General features: G+C 39.9%; 1 protein-coding gene across 8 annotated transcripts in view; it reads right to left on the bottom strand.

Moving 5' to 3' along the window:
* LOC129426619 (uncharacterized) overlaps positions 1-18,650 on the bottom strand; it is a 64,090-nt gene that overhangs the window by 18,668 nt on the left and 26,772 nt on the right. For all 8 annotated transcript variants that reach the window (XM_073863788.1, XM_073863793.1, XM_073863791.1 and 5 more), the window contains 3 exons: positions 14,109-14,225; positions 11,952-12,131; positions 9,142-10,428 (listed from right to left, as the gene is read on the bottom strand). In XM_073863788.1, the coding sequence (XP_073719889.1) occupies positions 9,142-10,428; positions 11,952-12,131; positions 14,109-14,225 (1,584 nt within the window). The remainder of the gene's footprint in view (positions 1-9,141; positions 10,429-11,951; positions 12,132-14,108; positions 14,226-18,650) is intronic.

The raw sequence follows: 18,650 nt of genomic DNA, 5'->3' as shown, positions 1-18,650 counted from the left end.
CCAAGAGGATATGCTATTATACAATAAATTATATTGTGTGGAAAGAAGACGTTTTTGCTTTTGTAAAAAAACATAGGATGACAGCTTTTGGACTGTTACTCCTATTTAATGGCATCCAATTGATATTTGCTTTTCAAATATGATCTTTAACACTGACTGACTGCAACGTCATTTTGCAAGAAACTAAATCGAATCTTTCTCTACAGATTGTTTAGGCAATATCAGGCACATCAGTTACTAAACCGTATGATACAAAACTATTCAACATTTCACTGCAGTGCTAAAAAAAAAACTCACATGGGATATAATCGAGTAAATATAAATGAATACAGACTCGGTGACTACACAGTACACAACATCTCATGCACATCACACTTGATGACAAAAAACTACTTTACAGTAAATCCAATCTGACTGTAAGAACTGAGAGCATTTCTAAAAACCTGACTTAAATTGGATTTCAAACCACATATGACAATGGTTTGGATTTGGGTTGTAAAAATGATTTAAACTCCTTTGTATTAAACAACTAAACACATGAGACAAATATGATAAACATAAAACCATATTTTTGTAGCCTGAACAAAAGAAAGCAGTAGTGAGCACAGACCTCCAGAGAAATCTGACGTGTATATATATATGTATGTATGTATGTATGCATGCATGTATATGTACAATCTCTTGGCTGACCTGTATGATTATGTAGCATAATGCTGTGAAACTCTTTTAAAACATACTGGGACAATAAAGCTAAAGCACTGATGTATAAGGCCAGAACAGAGAAATAAAAGCACGGTCTGAGTTTGCTGAAGCATGCATACTTTAATTACACTACAAGGTTTTTTGTCTTTTGGTTCACTTTGAAAATGAGATTACAAAAAAAGAAAACAAAAAAGAACAAGGTGCTCCTCTTTGTCGTCTCAGATGGTGCTTCATCTGAGCACATTATTCATTGTCACGGTAAAAAAGCGAAGTTAGGAACAAAAAGCGAGCGACCGTCTAACCACATTCTATATTTAGCTTGTCATCCGTCCTCTTAAAAGCCAACATTGTTTTCTTAGTAGTCCTGCTTCCTTAGGTCTCCCGAGCAACTGCCTCTCATCACCATGGCAACAGGAACCCTGTCAAACCGAGCACAGACAGAGATGCGGGTGGGGGTGTCTGAATCAATTCTAAAGCACAATGATGTCCAAAAATATAACATGAGTAAGGCATTATGGGAAATGACACGGCAGAAGAACCAGACCAAAACCAGCAGATATCTTTAATTTCATCCAACCGCCCCCTCCTGATACATTCCAGCACTAAAAATAACTCAACTTGACTTACTATAGAGACAAACATCATATTACCAGCTAGTTAATCTGTAGCACACATCTTTTGGTTATGGTGGATCAACCCTACCTTAACAAAGAACATGAAGCCGAGCGAGCGCCTGCTGTAGCATCTACACATTAATGTAGTAAAAGAAAGCAAAAACACATCCGGGAGAGTCGAGCTGTCTAAAGTATGTCATTGCTAAAAAGAAAAATCAGACTGCTTAATGTTCTTTAGTTTAAAAATAAACAAATGACGTTCAATGGACTGTCTGAAAGAGATTCAAGCTTTAAATTCAACTGCAGGAGTCTTGTCTAATATAAAACTCAGCAAATAAACTGAGCTTTCAAAATGTACTTTTAATATTCTCAGAAGAATCAAATAATTCTTAATACTGTGAGTAATTCACATGATAATCTGCTAAAACCTAGTAAGATGTCTACCTAAATAGCATTTTAACACATCATAAGTTTTGCAGTAGTCTTATGCAGGTTTATAGCAGACGTGGTAGACGCAGCAAGCACGAGTGATTTACATGTTAAGTCAATGCAAAGACGCGATTAGGCATCCTGCGGTGCGGTACACGCATTAAGTGCAGCGCAAATGGTGCAGAACGTGCGGCGCGGATGCCGTGTTCCACGCGAATTGAGTGTTGCCGCGGGAAACGCGCGAGTTGAAAAATCTGAACTTCGGTGGATTTCTGCGCCACGTTGACCTTGCTGTAGTAGTGACGTGATTACAGGAAGCGAGCGGAGTGGTCTCAGAAGCCCCTCGAATGACTAGAATTTCACGTGCAAATGAAGCGAGTGAACTCAAATGTTGAAGCGTCCAACTACGGCGAATAGTGTGTTTTTGCCGCCTCTACTGCGGCTGGTGGGAATGCACCATTAAGTCAACATTTTAAAAATTATGCTAAAGTTTGGAAAAGCACCTACTGTTTACTTTGCTTACATGATGGAATATCAAGACATCTCATCAAGTTATTTTTGCAAGAACAGCATGTAGTTTTATTTTTGTGATTTACTCATAGCTGGACTATATCAGTCTGTAGTTAACCTAGCCGGTAAAATGACGGCTACGGCTTGGCGTTTTCAATTTTTTCGAAGGAAGCGCCACGTTTTTCAAAAATGCCAGCAGCTGGCGGGTTTTGTCCACATTGAGCACGAAAATGTTCAACTTTGGGTGAATCGCTCAGCCTGTCAATGTCACTTCTGACTCGGCTGTCCAATCACGGTGGAGGAGGGGTGGGACAAATATTACAACAACCAACTTGCGCACCATTCACACCTGATAAACATAGCAGAAGTATCATAGCAACCAAAGCACTCAGCCAAAAAAGCTGTCAAGCGCCTACAGTCGGCGTCCACCTGGCGTTTTCAGTCGCGTTTAAACGCTTTGGTGTACACACCCCTCAACAGTACAGATTGTAAGAGCTTGCTAAAACTGTAAAAATTACAGATGTTTTAAAGATCAGTCTGATCATCTTCACCCAATCATACATTTAGAGGGAATTTTAAGAAAACAATCGTCAGAATGCTGTAACATCATCACATCTGATTGCTATTGGCTTTCAGATCTGGTCTTTAACATTGAACTGACTGACTGTAATGTCATTTTGCAAGAAATTAAATAAATCTCTCTTCAGATACATTAGGCAATATCATGTTCATCAGTTGCTTTACTGTATGACATAAAACTATTCAACATTTCACAGCAGTGCCTGATTTAAAAAGCCTCACAGTTTGTTAAATGGGGTATAAATAAGTGAATGAAAAAATGAATAAAAGTCAGACTGCAGTGATAAGCCAATGCATCAATGAGCAGGTGGATATTATTGTGTTGATGGCAGTCGGTTCTCATTGCTCTCATCACCCATTATTTGTCAGAATCACGAGAGATACAGCGACTGTTGCAGAATCCAGACCTCAGGGTGCCTCATTTACATATTTGCATAATTAAGATCCTTCAACACCAGAATCAGCTTTTGCAGACCTATAATTCTATTTCGGTCTGATCGGATCATAACCATAAGTTTTATTATTATAAATATTAACTATCATTTAGAGGATTATTCTGTACACCACATTGTAATGATTACAGTATCTTAAGACAAAAAAAATGTGATTTGACAAGCCACATGCCGGCCACGGATACTGATTTTTCAGCATATGTCCCTGTTACCATAGAAACATCAGCTGCTTTTCAGTCACCATGGCAACTAGACAGACTTTAGACACGCCCTCCCTGGAGGCAGTCCATGTTTACAGCATTATTGACCTTTAGTGCTTCATCATTTTGCTGGTCTCAAATGATGAGATTATCATAATATTTGACTGACCAGCTGCATCTCAATTCAGTGCAGAACAACAATTAGATGATGAACTCAAATCTGTGTGATAAAACACTCAAAGATCACACAAAATCATCCTTAAATACTCTATTAATAAATAAATAATCCATATATTTTCAGACTCCAGCAGTCAAACCTAAAGATTAGTGAACTATTGAAGCACCATATCTAATAAGACACAAACATAAATAACCTTCCTCAGTGGCGTAAACACAAAAAGAGTTCAATATCAGCTACCCTGAACCACAAAACCAGTCAAAAGTAGAGATGTGAAGGGCGGAAAATTTCAGGTACTTAATCTGGGAAATATTCCAAAATGGGACTTAAAGGGAATTCATGGGAATAATTTGGAAATGTATATAAACTATATCATATACAAACATAAATAAACATTTTGTTTGGTCTTAAGCAGACACGCATTACAAGGTATTACAGATTTAAATCTGTGGATCAAGCCGTGGATTTATTTGATAAAATAAATGCAGACTTGATGAGAATAAGAGACTTCTTTAAAAAAAAAAAGTGTTTGAGTAGTACAGCAATTCTGTATAATAACAGAAAACTGGCTAGCAGAATGTAGAAGAAAGAGCATCATGGCTTGAGCTAGATACATGATAGCTATCCTCATAAATTTTGAATGAAATAGTGCTAGCTTACATTTTTTATATCTAATTTACACGCTTCAAGAAATTATCTGTGCATGTTATGGAAGAAAAGGAATGTGCAGGGTAAAAATTGCATTAAATCCTCTTAATTCCCATATATCCCCATAGAAATTTTGGGGATGTTGTAACTTGTAACCCTAATCATAAGAGTAATTTCTTTTCAAATGTATACATCATCTGAAAGATGAATAAATTAGCTCTCCATTGATGGATGGTTTGGGCAATATTTGGTTGAGATCTGGAATCTGAGGAAGCAAAAAAATCTAAATATTGAGAAAATCACCTTTAAGTTGTCCAAATGAAGTCCTTAGCAAAACATATTGATAAATGCATTTTTATATATTTCTGGTAGAAAATGTACAAATTTTCTTCCAGGAACATGATCTTTACTTCATATACTAATGTTTTTGGCATAAAAATCGATAAATTTGACCCATACAATGTATTGTTGACTATTGCTAATATTGCTACTTATCACTGGTTTTGTGGTCCAGGGTCACAAACGCTAAACACAGAAGGTCAGATCTAAGATATTTATATGTATATCTGATTTTTTTTAATTGATGACATAATGGATTGTGTCTAAACAACAGCTCTGCCCTGGAAAACATGACTTTCTTACTTCGTATTTTTGTCTTGATTTCAGTACAAATATCTAAAAATCTTAAATCAAGACGTATAGTCTTGATTAGCTAAATGACCTAAGAAAATAAGTTTCGTTTTTAGACCAAAAATATACAATTTATGTGAAAAAAAGATCTGCCAATGGGGTCAGAAAAATTTAGATAATAATAAGTGTTTCAGAAAAAAGTTCAAACTTTTATGTTAATTGATTTATTTTGCTCATCAAGAAAATGCATTTAGATATTTGTACTGAAAACAAGACAAATATACAAAATAAAAAAATTCTTTGCAGTGTCTGAACTCACTCAATGTACAGTTAATTAAATAGATCCTCTTATACATACAATACAACAACAACTAACATTTAATCCTCAGATGAATCTAAACAAAATATTGTTTATAAGCGTGAGACCAAAGGAGATCTAGAATGAAGAAAGCAATTTAATGCACCTCAATCATTTTAACGGGTGTCAAAATCTAGCAATGTAAAATTATAGCATGTCCTCCTGAAGCCCATTTTTAAACTGAACTGAAAACAAAAACTGACAGAGCTTATAAGATGCACGCAAGTCAAGAGATTGATGTTTAAAGTCATCAAGACATCTGCTGATGTGTGTTTACAAAATAATATGTGTTGTTTACATTAATATAAAAGGCAAAGAGATTTATACAACAAAGAGGAAGACGTGAATAAAAGAGAAGTACGTCAGTCGAGATCTGTGTTTGTCCTAATTACTTGAAGTCAAAATAAATGCTTCTGGTCATAGTGTCTTTCACACCTACAAGAGCAAAACCAATCAACATTTACAAACATGCAAAGCTTATGTTGCTTAGAAACGATCCTTTCCATCAAAGGTTTAATTTTACAAATTGCTCTTATATAAAAAATCTGTTTCCCACACCGCTGGCACAAACGGTTCTTGTTGGAAAACGATATCATACTTTCTGCTTACATTTATACATTTTATCAGTATGCAATACTATGCATGTTTCCTAGGACTCAAACCCATAATCTTTGCGCTGCTAACCCAATATTCTACCAGTTGAGCTACAGAAACACATGTGGTGCTATGCAATTGCCAAATTCAATTAAACGCAACCAAACATCCAAACCTTTCAGATTCAACCTATTTTACTTTAATAGTTTAGTGAGATATAACTGTGTTACCATGGCAACTGAGATGTGACTAATCCTGAGACAGTAAGTGTGTTACATTGTGTACCTTTCTGAGTAAAAAAAAAGTCTAAAACAGGGGTGTCAAACTCATTTTAGGCTGAGGGCCGGATGGTAAATAACGTCATCATGTGAGAGCCTGATTTTTTTTAAAAACAAGTGTGCTAATAATTGTGTTCATATTAACCAAAATCATAATCCATTTACCTTTCTTTGGATTATATTTGTAATGAGAACGATCATTTAGAAAATTAAAATGCTAGATAGGGGCAGTGACCCAAACCCAGGGTTCCTACACCTTAGTTAACTTCAAATTCAAGGACCTTTCAAGGACTTTCCATGTCTAATACCCTCAAAATTCAAGGACTAAATGTGGGGACACATTTCAAGTGAAAGCAAGGTTACTTTGTGTTACCTTTTAAGATACATTGTTACAGTTCCCTTTTGAGGGAACTCGCGCTGCGTCACTGCGGTGACACTTTGGGGACGCCTCCAGGGGTAAGTGTTTCTGAATGTGTAAATCAAATTCAACCAATGGTGAGGCTTAATGACAAAGACAGGGTGACGCAGGAGCCAGGAAGTATATCGCTATCTGAAATATTGCCAAAGACGATGTAACATGGACGCAGGAAGTATGGCAAGGGAGATGCAGCGTATCGTTCCCTTCTCAGGGAACAACAATTACATACATAACCCGAGATATTTTCATGTGTCAAACACAACTATGTTCAACTTTTTGTGAAACGCTTAGCTTGTCAATGTCACTTCTCACTCAGCCATCCAATCACAGTGGAGGAGGGGTGGGACAAATATTACAACAACCAACTGGCGCATTGTTCAACGACTGATAAACAAAGCAGAAGTATCATAGCAACCAAAGTGCTCAACTGAAACAAAGCTGGTAAACGCCTACAGTCAGCGTCTGCCTGGTGTTTTCAGCCATGTTTAAACACTTTGCCCTTAAACGTCTGTGCGTAAGTCCAGACCAAGTACTAGTTTAGAAACCGTTCTAAACTAGAACCCACTGCTGTTCGTTGCGTGTCACCATTGTTAAGGCAGAAACTGATTCATGGGCTTTAAACAAACAATACGCGGCAAGCGGCGGAATCGCCAGGCAGCTGCCGCTTTCCTCTGCGCCTGCAGAGCAAAAAGCAATAAAAAAGGGCAAGATTTTTGGGCACCTTGTGCAGACTGTATACGCTCCACGTTTTGCGGCTCTCTGCATGTCTTTTCTATTGAAAATGAACTAGATTTCCTGATATGGTTTTTAAAATACGTATTTAATATTTAATAAAACAGTATAAATCATCATGCGGGCCAGATTAGACACCTTTGTGGGCCGTATTTGGCCCGTGGGCTGTATGTTTGACACCCACAGTCTAGAGTTTTTAAACGTAAAATCGCTGCTTTCATAAAGCTGAGAAATGCTAAAAATGTGCCATGGTAAAAGAAAAGAATTACTGCCAGCGACACAGATAAATAAAACTCACACTATGATATTTGACTCTAAGTCTTCACAGTGTTTCTTAACGTATGAGCTCAAACTATACAACACACACACACAGGCACACACTACACTGCCATTAATTTGCATGTTGAGAAGCCTAACATCTAACTGTGATGTCCTGTCTCCTGGAGTGTATAAGTAGCTCCCTCGATGACAGTGTTCCTCCCTACTGAAGAAAGAACTGAAAATTACAAAGAAACACAAGAGACAGCTGTGTAACGCTACCAGACGCACACAAACAAACATCGACTGCACTATAAACACACACACACCACTGCCATTTCTGTAGTCCTGCTATTCTAACTTCATTAAAAGACAAGTAAATAATAAGCCAAAAAAAAAGATTTACCTGAAAAGTCATTATTAAATGCCCATGATTGGAGATGCATGGTCAATTCTGAGTTCATGTTGACTTTTACAGACCAGTATTTCTAAATAAAAGCATATAATCATTCTTTCCATGAGCTGTGATAAACACCGCAGTATAGGTCACTTCTTACGTGTACGTGAGGGTCAGCGTACAATGCATGTGACGCAAATCGTCACACCGGTCCTCAAGGTGGCAACCATTTTATAAGGTACTCAAAGAACGCATAAACAAAACAGACTGAAACACGTGCAAGGCCATATATGAGAGGTCTGGACGTTTTCTCATTTATACAACGGTACCATGAGTTGTAACATCTCCTTACTGACCCTTGTAGGCCAGGAGAGGTATTGCATGCGTCCAACGCCTATATACGCATTTGTAGCATCACCACTTCACTTAACATCTTCTTATAAACCCCTGTAGGACAGGAGAGGTATTGCATGTGTCCAACGCCTAAATACGCATTTGAGTCAAATTAAGTATGCTTTGACACATATCTAGTGTCATATCTAGTGTACAGCTTAACTGTAATAATAAAAAAACATATAGAAATGGACAAAAAAAGAAAACGATACTGAAAGAAATGTTGACTTACCTAAGTTGATGAGATGATGAAGAAAAGATGATGTCAGCGGGACAAGTGGGGAGAAAAGAAAAAGAGAATTACTTAAAACTGTATTTTACTTTGTACACATGCAAAAAAGGTGACAAAGTGGTGAATTATCACACTGCAATGTGCTAGAAGAGAAAATATGAAGAGGTAGTAAAAAGAAACGATTGTCATTGTTAGGTGCCACCAGTGGTAGAACAGCACACAATCACAACAGTAGCGTGAGGGAACAACAACAACGCCTTCTTGATCAACTGCAAACCAAAAGCGTTGTGATTAGTAAACCCTGGATCACATGGTTAATGGGGGGAAGCACAGTTGTTCAATCACTGTGGATGAAAAACCCAAGCCAAACCAAGCCAACCCGGGGTGAGCGATCCCTAACACTCGAGTCCAGCTGATGGGGTGACGTGTTAGTTATTGCGGTGCAAAAATTAACTCAAGGCCAGCTTGATTAATTCCAGGCCTAGAATCCACACAGCCATGCATTACGTGGATCCACTTCCCAAACTTCCACAACAAACCTTCATAAGTAACGGGCATTCCCGTAATGTGTTCCCGAGGCTCAGCAAAACTGGGGAAAAACGGCGGTGCAGACGGATTCAGGCCAGAATTCTGAGGAGAGGGCAACTTAGCGTCGGGAGTGGTGGGACTCTTTGATGAGGATGAACGGGACTTCTTCCCTTGTTTGGCTTTGGAGTCTTTTGGGGTTTTGTTCTTTGGTGAAAGTAGCGGTGCTGGAGACTCAAAGGGCACACCTTCAATCCCAGCAAGATCAAAGGGCTGACTGTGATTATTTAGAGACCAAGCGGGCCCAGACGGTGAAAATGGTGGTGCAGAGATCAGTGCCTCCATAGGTGGTACAAAACAAGTGCTTCCAGGGGTGGACATCTGTGGTTCCTTCCCTGGGGACTCAACTGTTACTTGGGTATCTGTGACTGAAGCAGTGTAGGGTTGTTCTTGTTCAAACATGGCCTCCTCAAAGGTTCCACCAACAGACATGAAAGATTGACTTTCATTGATGCGGCAAGCAGGGGAACCAGCTTTGCCCAGCGGTGACGGCAACTCAAAAGCATCAGGTGGATTATCCAAGAAGGTGTTGTCTGTTTCCATCATGATATCATGGAAGCCAGATGACATGGACAATGGAAGCTGTGGAGAGAGACTTGAAGTCTGATCTGGAGACTTTGGGGATGACACTTTAGGTTGAAGTGGCAGTGTGGACGGTGGGGTAGTGGCCGTGAGGGAAAGAAGATCTTGTGTAAGAGACAGAGGAATGAGGCTCTCATCAGTGTAATCTTCAGAGAGCGATATTAAACCACTATCATCTCCAAGTGGAGGGGTAAAATCACTTCCAAACTCTTTTGACATGGAAGCAGGGACAAATGGCTCTGCGTGGATCGCCCATTCCTCTGGAATCTTCTTTCGACTTTTGGGCTTCTTGACTCTACCACCAACTCGACCGGCATCCTCCCAGCCTGCATCTCTGTCCCGTTCCTTGCGTGGGGATGAATGATGTGGGCTGTCAGATAAAGCACTTTCATTTTGTATTTCTGTGTGAAAGTCAAACACCTCATCCCTGGGTCTTCTTTTCTTCTTTCTCTTGTCTTTTTTACGGTCAGATCCTTCACCTTCTCTCTCATCACCATCTCCAGCTCCACTTTCTTTGGGGGACCAATGAGAATCGAGCTTATCATGTGAACTTTCAGCCAGGTGACTGGCATGGTGACTGATAACCGTGGAAACGCTGGGTGTGAAGGGCAGATCAGATGGGATGCCGGCCTCATTAGACCAGCGCTCACCAAAGATACCTCGTATGCAAAGTAGAAAGAAAATTAGAGCAACACTCATGTCTCTTAAAGGGACACGCCACTTTTTTTAAATATACAAATTTTCCAGCTCCCCTTGTGTTAAACATTTGATTCTTACAGTTTTGGAATCCATTCAGCTGATCTCCGGATCTGGTGCTACCACTTTTAGCAAAGCTTAGCATAATCCATTGAATCTGATTAGACCATTAGCATTGCAATTTTTAATTTTCTGTCGGTTTTAGTACACGATGTAACTACAGAACAGTCAAGTTTTAAATTGGAAAAATATTGAAACTACGGTTATTTTTTTAGCCCGATGCTAATGGTCTAATCAGATTCAATGGACCGTGCCAAGCCATGCCAAAAGTGGGAGCGCCAGACCCGGAGATCAGCTGAATGGATTCCAAAACGGTAAAAATCAAATGTTCAACTCTAGGGAAGCAGGAAAATGAGCATATTTTCAAAAAAGTGGAATTTGTCTTTAAATACACACACATTCACCCGCTTAAAAAATGAATTTGAACATTGGCAGCATGAGATGGACTTTCTCCCACTAAAGTCCTGTAAAGATTAAGTTTGACAATACCTTGAGAGTTCCAAGAAATAAAAGCAAAATTACTTAAACAGCTTGATCATATTTCTGTAAATGCAGTTCAGGAATATCAACACAAATCACTAGAGTATGATTGAATCAATGCAAAATAAACCCTAACGTGAACGCAGCAACGCACAGCTGCTTTCTTTAGCTCAACTTGTCTGGCACTGCGTTAGCAAAAGAAAGGTCAAAAGATCAATCAGAGGGTGCACACATTCTGATAAAAGACATGGATATAGACTAGATGTACTGTAAGTCACGTGATTAAAGAGTCTGCCAAATGTAATAAAGATAAACAAATCACAAGGTTTACTTTTATAAAAACAGTCAACTGGAATCTCTAGTCTCCTTATCTAAAGCAATGAGCAGAAGCAATGGTTTGTGGGTAAAGACTTAACCAAATGTCTTGATAGGAAATCTTATTGTCCAGCGTCATTCTGACAGACAGTTTTTTATTTTTGAAAGTTGAGTAATCCTCTAAATAGATATAATTTAGTTTAATCTAGTGTCTACATTATAAATGTGGAAACTGAATGAATGACACATATTGAACAAATCGTGTCTGCTCAACAGATTAAACCCTGCATCTGGTAGATGTCTTTCACGTTGTATGCAAATAGATAGATTACTGATATAAGGCAATTGTACATTAGATGAGCATTGACAACTGATAGTAAACCTGTGACTGTGATTAGTTACAGTGCCTCCTACTGGAGGATCAGTGCACAGAATAAAAACTAGCACAGAGCCCACAGAGCTCCTGGAGCTATCCCATAATTCCCAGTACATAAAAAACTCATTAGAATTACAAAGGCTTTTAGATCACTGTAATGACAGAAAAACTACCGTTGTGAACTACAGAAACACTACAACCATATTTTACATCCAAGAGAAATGGATCTAATGATGATGTTTGTGTGTCCTCTACCTGCAGATGTGTCCAGTGGGCTCTTGGGTGTGATGGCTATCAGGGGTTCATCAGGTATTTTGGGGGCTTCAGTGGCCTGGATTGCTGGTGACTCTTGAGGTTCAGATGGTCTTTCTGTCTGTAGAGGAGCAGGACTCTCACCTGTGTTCAGTGCTGACATCACGCCGGGCTCAGAGAAATCTGTCGGACAGACGATTAATACATCATAAGATGCATGACATGATTACCGTACTCTGTGATTATTTTTAAATAAATCAAAGAGTCAATTGTTCCTCTTATACCACAGATACTAAAGACATTGCTCTGGTGGTTATTTTAAGATATTTGACAGGTCAGGTGTGCGTTTATCGAAAAATAATGCATACCCATGGAATATTTCTCAACTAATCGGAATAAAGCATTCAACAGACCCATTGTATAAACTAATATAGTGTTCATCTGTATGAACCTTCTAAATATATCAATAAACCCTTAAATGATTTTAATGAAGATATTAAGACATATACATGTTTATTATTAATAAATATATGGTAGATAAGATTGCAGATATATAAGATTTGACAGAAGCCATGTAATGTCTGTAACAGGTGGTGAAACGCAGCATCAGAGTTGAAGATGACTCATCACCCGCAGCTGAATCAGACATCAAAAACAAGAACGGTACAAAAACATCCTCGAAGAGCGACTTCTCACAACCTTCCAAAAACCATTTGGTGACCAACAATGACTTTTCAGCATTATAGAGCACCTTGATATAAGACAAAACTGATAACTAAGCGGCTTGAGAACAATACATTGAGATCGTGTGTCCATTAAGGATGCTAATGAATCACAAATCTCACGGTTTTGTTTGTTTGTGTCCTGTCAAGAACAGAAAGATTATATGTCCGCCTGCTTTTCAAAATGCCTCCCTTTGTGTATGCACTACTGAGTGCCCTTAAACCCGTGCACACACGCAGACGGAGGGCGAATTCCAAACGGTGCTTCGGGAAGAAGATGCAGCATAAACAGCCGCTTCACATAAAGAGGAAAGTGACGTTGTTTTTCAATTGTATTTTAATGGACTACAATACGAGACGAGACACAGTAGAGCAACTCTCTCTAAAGTTTACACATCTGATCTTTAAAGGGAATCACTTCTGACCAAACACATTCAACTACATGTGCATCCCGTGCGTACCCACTTTAGCACCTTTTGTGGTTAAGTAGTTTAAAATCACTTGAGTGTTAACATTTGTAAACACGTGCAAATGATAAACTTCCCCTATTTAAATGTGCATATTAATCCGTAAATCGCATGCGAGCCGAACCGTAGGTCGTGATCCGTATGTATCCATTCCATTGCCAACTTGTGGTCAATCTTCAAGCGGCAGTCGGAAAAACAACAAATTCAGTCAAACCCCAAGCATTTATCATTTAAAAATGGGCTGGTGTGGATGTGGCCCAAAACTTGACTGGCAGCATGCCAGGGCGAATAGCAGAGGTCTTAAAAAGAAGGTTATGCACTCCAATTATTGACTCTTTGCATAAACTTAACGTTATTGTCAATAAAAGTCTTTGACACTTATGAAATGCTTGAAATTATACTTCAGTATACCATAGTAACATCTCACAAAAATATCCAAAAACAATAAAGCAGCAGACTTTGTGAAATTTAATATTTGTGTCATTCTCAAAAGTTTTGTCCATGGCTGTAGTTAATAACATGCAATGTTATTTATTTATTTATTTTACACAATGTGCAATATTATCTTATTTATTACTACACTAGTTTTCATAATTTATATGTTAATAAAAAAGTCGTGTATCCTATTTTGTGTAAACATTGTGACGGACTCTGTTAAAGAATGTACATGTACTGAAAATGTACCTGTGCAAATGGCAATGCATCTTGAAACTGTATCAGCAAATCTTTCAATTTATCCTTGAATAGAAATTTTATCAACCTTTATAAATGTAAAACTGGGAGAGAGTTTTTGAATTGGGCCTGCATGGCAACAAGTTAAAAACCACTATGAACACTTTAGCAACTGGTTTGCAAAGCTCTGGCAACCACCTATAACACCCCAAAGTCATGTTGGGGAAGTTTTACACATGCCTTTGTAACATCACAAACTTTAGCAAATATCCGCATCTATGACACATGAATCATCTTACCTGTTATTAAATCAGTCCCAAAGACCTGCTGGTCAGTCTGATGTGGTTTTACGTCCACCTGCATCTCTGGCCACGATGTTGAAATCAGTCCTGATGCGTCTGCTGGATTTACTGCATCTGTAAGAGACATAAAATTACTGATTACTAACCAAAAACTTTCAGCATAAATGCCTTCAACTCACCTGGCCTGATTTAAGCACACAACTCGTTACAGTCAATAACTCAGTGCTACACCACAGCAGAAACCGCTGGGTTAAAGAGAATAAAAATGTATTTCTGACTGGCTCACTGTGAACTCATGGTCCCATCTCAGTGAAGAAACTTCTGACTCAAACTGAAGTGGAGGTGGTGGGTGAGAAAAAACCCTCCCAAAATCTCCCCACGCCTCTCTGACGGGTCAGTGGCTGACGATGAAAAGACCCGACAGTATAGAAACCAAAGTCAAAGCAGAGCTGTGGGGAACCAGAACCCAAACAGAGCTGCGAATGGGAGCTATCTGTGTTGTACAGGCAGGTTCAGATGAAAATTTAGACCTATAAATAATATATTAAGATAGCTTTATGCAGCATAGACTTTATTTACATAACCAGCTCATTTCATCCCCAAAATAATGCATGCACATAAAAATTACTTAAAGCAAATATGGTGTGATGACAGATAGACAGACAGATAGATAATAAACTATTTCATTCATCATCTGATTTCCATAAACTCCTCATCTTACAGCAGTTGTTCACACAAGCCATCTGGTTTAAGAAATGATGTGCTGCTATAAGAAAGTCACAAGACTCTTAAAGTGAGTTTTCAAAGTGAGGGTAGTGTGAAGGTACAGTACATCAATAAGCATCACTACTGTGTCCTCTTAGCAAGGTTCTTCTTCCTAATGTTGCCCCAGGAGCTGAACTGTAAGATGGGTGTGACATCCTCTGTACATCTTCTAAATCTTTCGGGTGTGTGGTGGGCGTTCGGGGTGATGCTGAGGTTAGTGCAGGGAAAGCTGGCTGGAGTTCAGAGCTGTACACAATCCAGAAAGAGACAGCAAGACCAGCAGCCAAAACTCAGGGTCATGTAGCCCAGAACTGTCAAGTCATGTTGAGTTCCCTCCAGTGAAGATTGTAAGAGGAGCTCGCTCAGTGAAACAACCGCTCGCCAACAAACAACTCAGCCGAGCGCTGTGAAAACATTTACATCCATGCATCTGGCAGACACTTTATCCAAAGTGACAAACAGCACATTCAAACCTATGCATTTTATCAGTATGTGTGTTCATGAAAACCCCAGCATTGTTTGATTGTAGATGTCTTTTTTATTTAATGTAATGAGAAACGTACCGCAGTACCACATGCATACCGCCTAAGTCCAGTACCACATGCATAGTGCCTATGTCCAGTACCGCATACATAATGCATGTGTCCAGTACCGCATGCATACCGCCTAAGTCCAGTACCACATGTATAATGCATGTGTCCAGTACCGAGTGCATACCGCTTTAGGCCAGCACCGCATGCATGACGCTTATGGCCAGCACCATATACATGGCGCTTATGGCCAGCCCCACATGCATGACGCCTATGGCCAGCACCACATGCATGACGTCTATGGCCAGCGCCGCATGCATGATGCCTATGGCCAGCGCCGCATGCATGACGCCTATGTCCAGCGCCGCATGCATGACGCCTATGTCCAGCGCCGCATGCATGACGCCTATGTCCAGCGCCGCATGCATGACGCCTATGTCCAGCGCCGCATGCATGACGTCTATGGCCAGCACTGCATGCATGACGCCTATTGCCAGCACTGCATGCATGACGCCTATTGCCAGCGCCGCATGCATGACGTCTATGGCCAGCGCCGCATGCATGACGTCTATGCCCAGCGCCGCATGCATGACGTCTATGGCCAGCGCCGCATGCATAGCGCCTATGTCCAGCAACGCGTGCATGACGTCTATGGCCAGCGCCGCATGCATGACGTCTATGGCCAGCACCGCATGCATGACGCCTATGGCCAGCACCGCATACATGACGCTTATGGCCAGCACCGAATGCATGACGCCTATGGCCAGCACCGCATACATGACGCCTATGGCCAGCACCGCGTGCATGACGCCTATGGCCAGCGCCGCATGCATGACGTCTATGGCCAGCGCCGCATGCATGACGTCTATGGCCAGCGCCGCATGCATAGCGCCTATGTCCAGCAACGCGTGCATGACATCTATGGCCAGCACCGCGTGCATGACGTCTATGGCCAGCACCGCGTGCATGACGTCTATGGCCAGCACCGCGTGCATGACGCCTATGGCCAGCACCGCACGCATAGCTATACAGGATGATATGCTATTGGCTGACATCTTGCTACAGATACAGCACAAATACATTAGTTTTTAAATAATAAATAATATATTTAAACATTCCATTATTTATTTAATAAAACATGTTTCTTTATATAAGAAGAAGAATGTGAGTGACAGATGATCCAGATAGTACAGATGGATGAATTGCCTGTGCTGGTTTATGTTCTTGTGTTCTGGGAAATAAAGCTGAGGTTTGATGTTATTTTGTGTTTTATTGCAAGGCTTTATGCAGTTTATAACATCAATCTTACCAACAACCGCCGGTATCCTCCCGATATATTTTGTGGCTTTCTGTTTCTGTATCTTTGTGCTTTCAAATCTCCCTTGGGTCGCACACAGACCCTTATCTATTTTTACAGCATTGCCAATGAGGACACAGGCCGAGCAGAGAAATGCTGGCTGGGCAAACATCTCATCTCATGACATATCTGCCTGAGGATCAGAGCAATGACACAACGTCTAAGTGTCCTCATGACTGAACTTCTGTCTGTCTGTTATAAGAGCTTACTTATATCAATAACATCACCTGGGGACAAACACATGTGATCAGTAACAGCCAATCAGCTGTCGGTATCCTGAACTACCTTGCCCGGAGGTGTCTGCTACATAAAGTTAATGTTTATAATGTTTATAACCTCTAGTGCAATGTGAACTCTTAGTTAAGTTAAACGTGATAATGATAATAATAAACTAGGTAATTCATTGAGTAGTTAGTTATCAGATGACTATCCCACTGTTACCATAAAAGGCTCTTATCGCACTTTATTGTCTTTATTGTCTTTATTACTTTTACCTGTATATAAAAATGTCTTCTGTTCTGACACGTATATTTCTTGATATTTATTAAAGCAAAAAATAAAATAAAAAATGCAATGAAACTTATGCACAATGAAATGTCAGTAGCTGCCTAATGAGAAAGTAAACATGAAGGATAAAGATGAGAAGAACATTAAGAAGACTGCGTCCTCTGGCTGACCCAATAATTAAAGCATCAGACAGTCGCTGAGATGCTCTTATACAGGACCACAGTCAAACTAGGACAAGAATTATCCCTACGAGAAGCAGACAGGACCCTTCATCTGCCCTTCAAAGTCTCCCGCTGCAGGGGTCCTCCTAACATGATGCTCCATTAACATTTACTACATTTAGCTTTAGGATTACAGTGTTTACGCAATATAAGGAATTAAAAATGATTTAAAATACATCCAAACATCTTCAAAAGACAAATCCTAAGAATGAGGAGACAGAGAAAAGCTCCTCTGCAGAAAAGGATTATGGGTAATGGCTCCTTCAGCAACATCAATGCAGAAGCAGCCTCACAGCTGACCTGAGTTCAGATTCGTCTATCGCAGTATTACATGGTGTGAGATGAGACAGGAACAGAGAAGACGCTGCGCTTCAGCGCTGTAGGGCACATCACAGGGAAACTACAGACACAAGGTCATCAAACGGGCAACAAGATCTTAAACTAAGAGGAAAGATTTTAGAATAAGGACTTGAAAGTGGTCATCACTGTGACCGACTCACCCCTTTAGTGTCATGTTTACACATCTCCTATCACAAGGTCCTTCAAGGATTCAAAACAAACTATTCTAAACTAATGTATTTAAAAGTTATTTAAATATTTAGATAATAAAATTAACAAAATTTACACACATACCACCTCCCTCCCGTTAGCTGTGGCTGAGCAGAAATGTCATTTCCATTAAAAGTCCCACAAGCCGACCACCCGCAGTGACAGATTTGAGTTCAGCTGCATGTCATTATGTCCCCCTCCCGCTTTTCTTCTATTTCTTTTTTTTGCACCATGCCAGCTTCTCTGGCTATGTCCGTGGCGAGTCCCCTCCATCTAAAAATGTTATTAATATCATGGAACTGATCCCAGGGCAGGACAGCAGATGTAAGAGAAGATTAAATGGATTGTAAAATGAAGTTGGCGCTGAACAATAAATACTACAAAATTAGCAAGTGTCACACTGTAGCAAAGATGCAGACAGGCAATTAGATGTCTTCTCAGGTCTTCAAGAAATGTACCCGACCCGAAATGACCCGAACCTGAAGTGCATAAATATTTTTTGGGCAATTTTTTAACCCGACTGGACCTGAATGTAAACTGCAGCCCCACAGGCACCAGTCAAACAGAAAGAGACCCCGGTGGCCTCGCAACGTGTGCTGTAACAAATGCA

Source organism: Misgurnus anguillicaudatus, chromosome 25 (assembly GCF_027580225.2).
Source record: "Misgurnus anguillicaudatus chromosome 25, ASM2758022v2, whole genome shotgun sequence".
Taxonomy (NCBI): Eukaryota; Metazoa; Chordata; class Actinopteri; order Cypriniformes; family Cobitidae; genus Misgurnus; species Misgurnus anguillicaudatus.
This window is presented reverse-complemented; position numbering and strand designations above follow the sequence as displayed.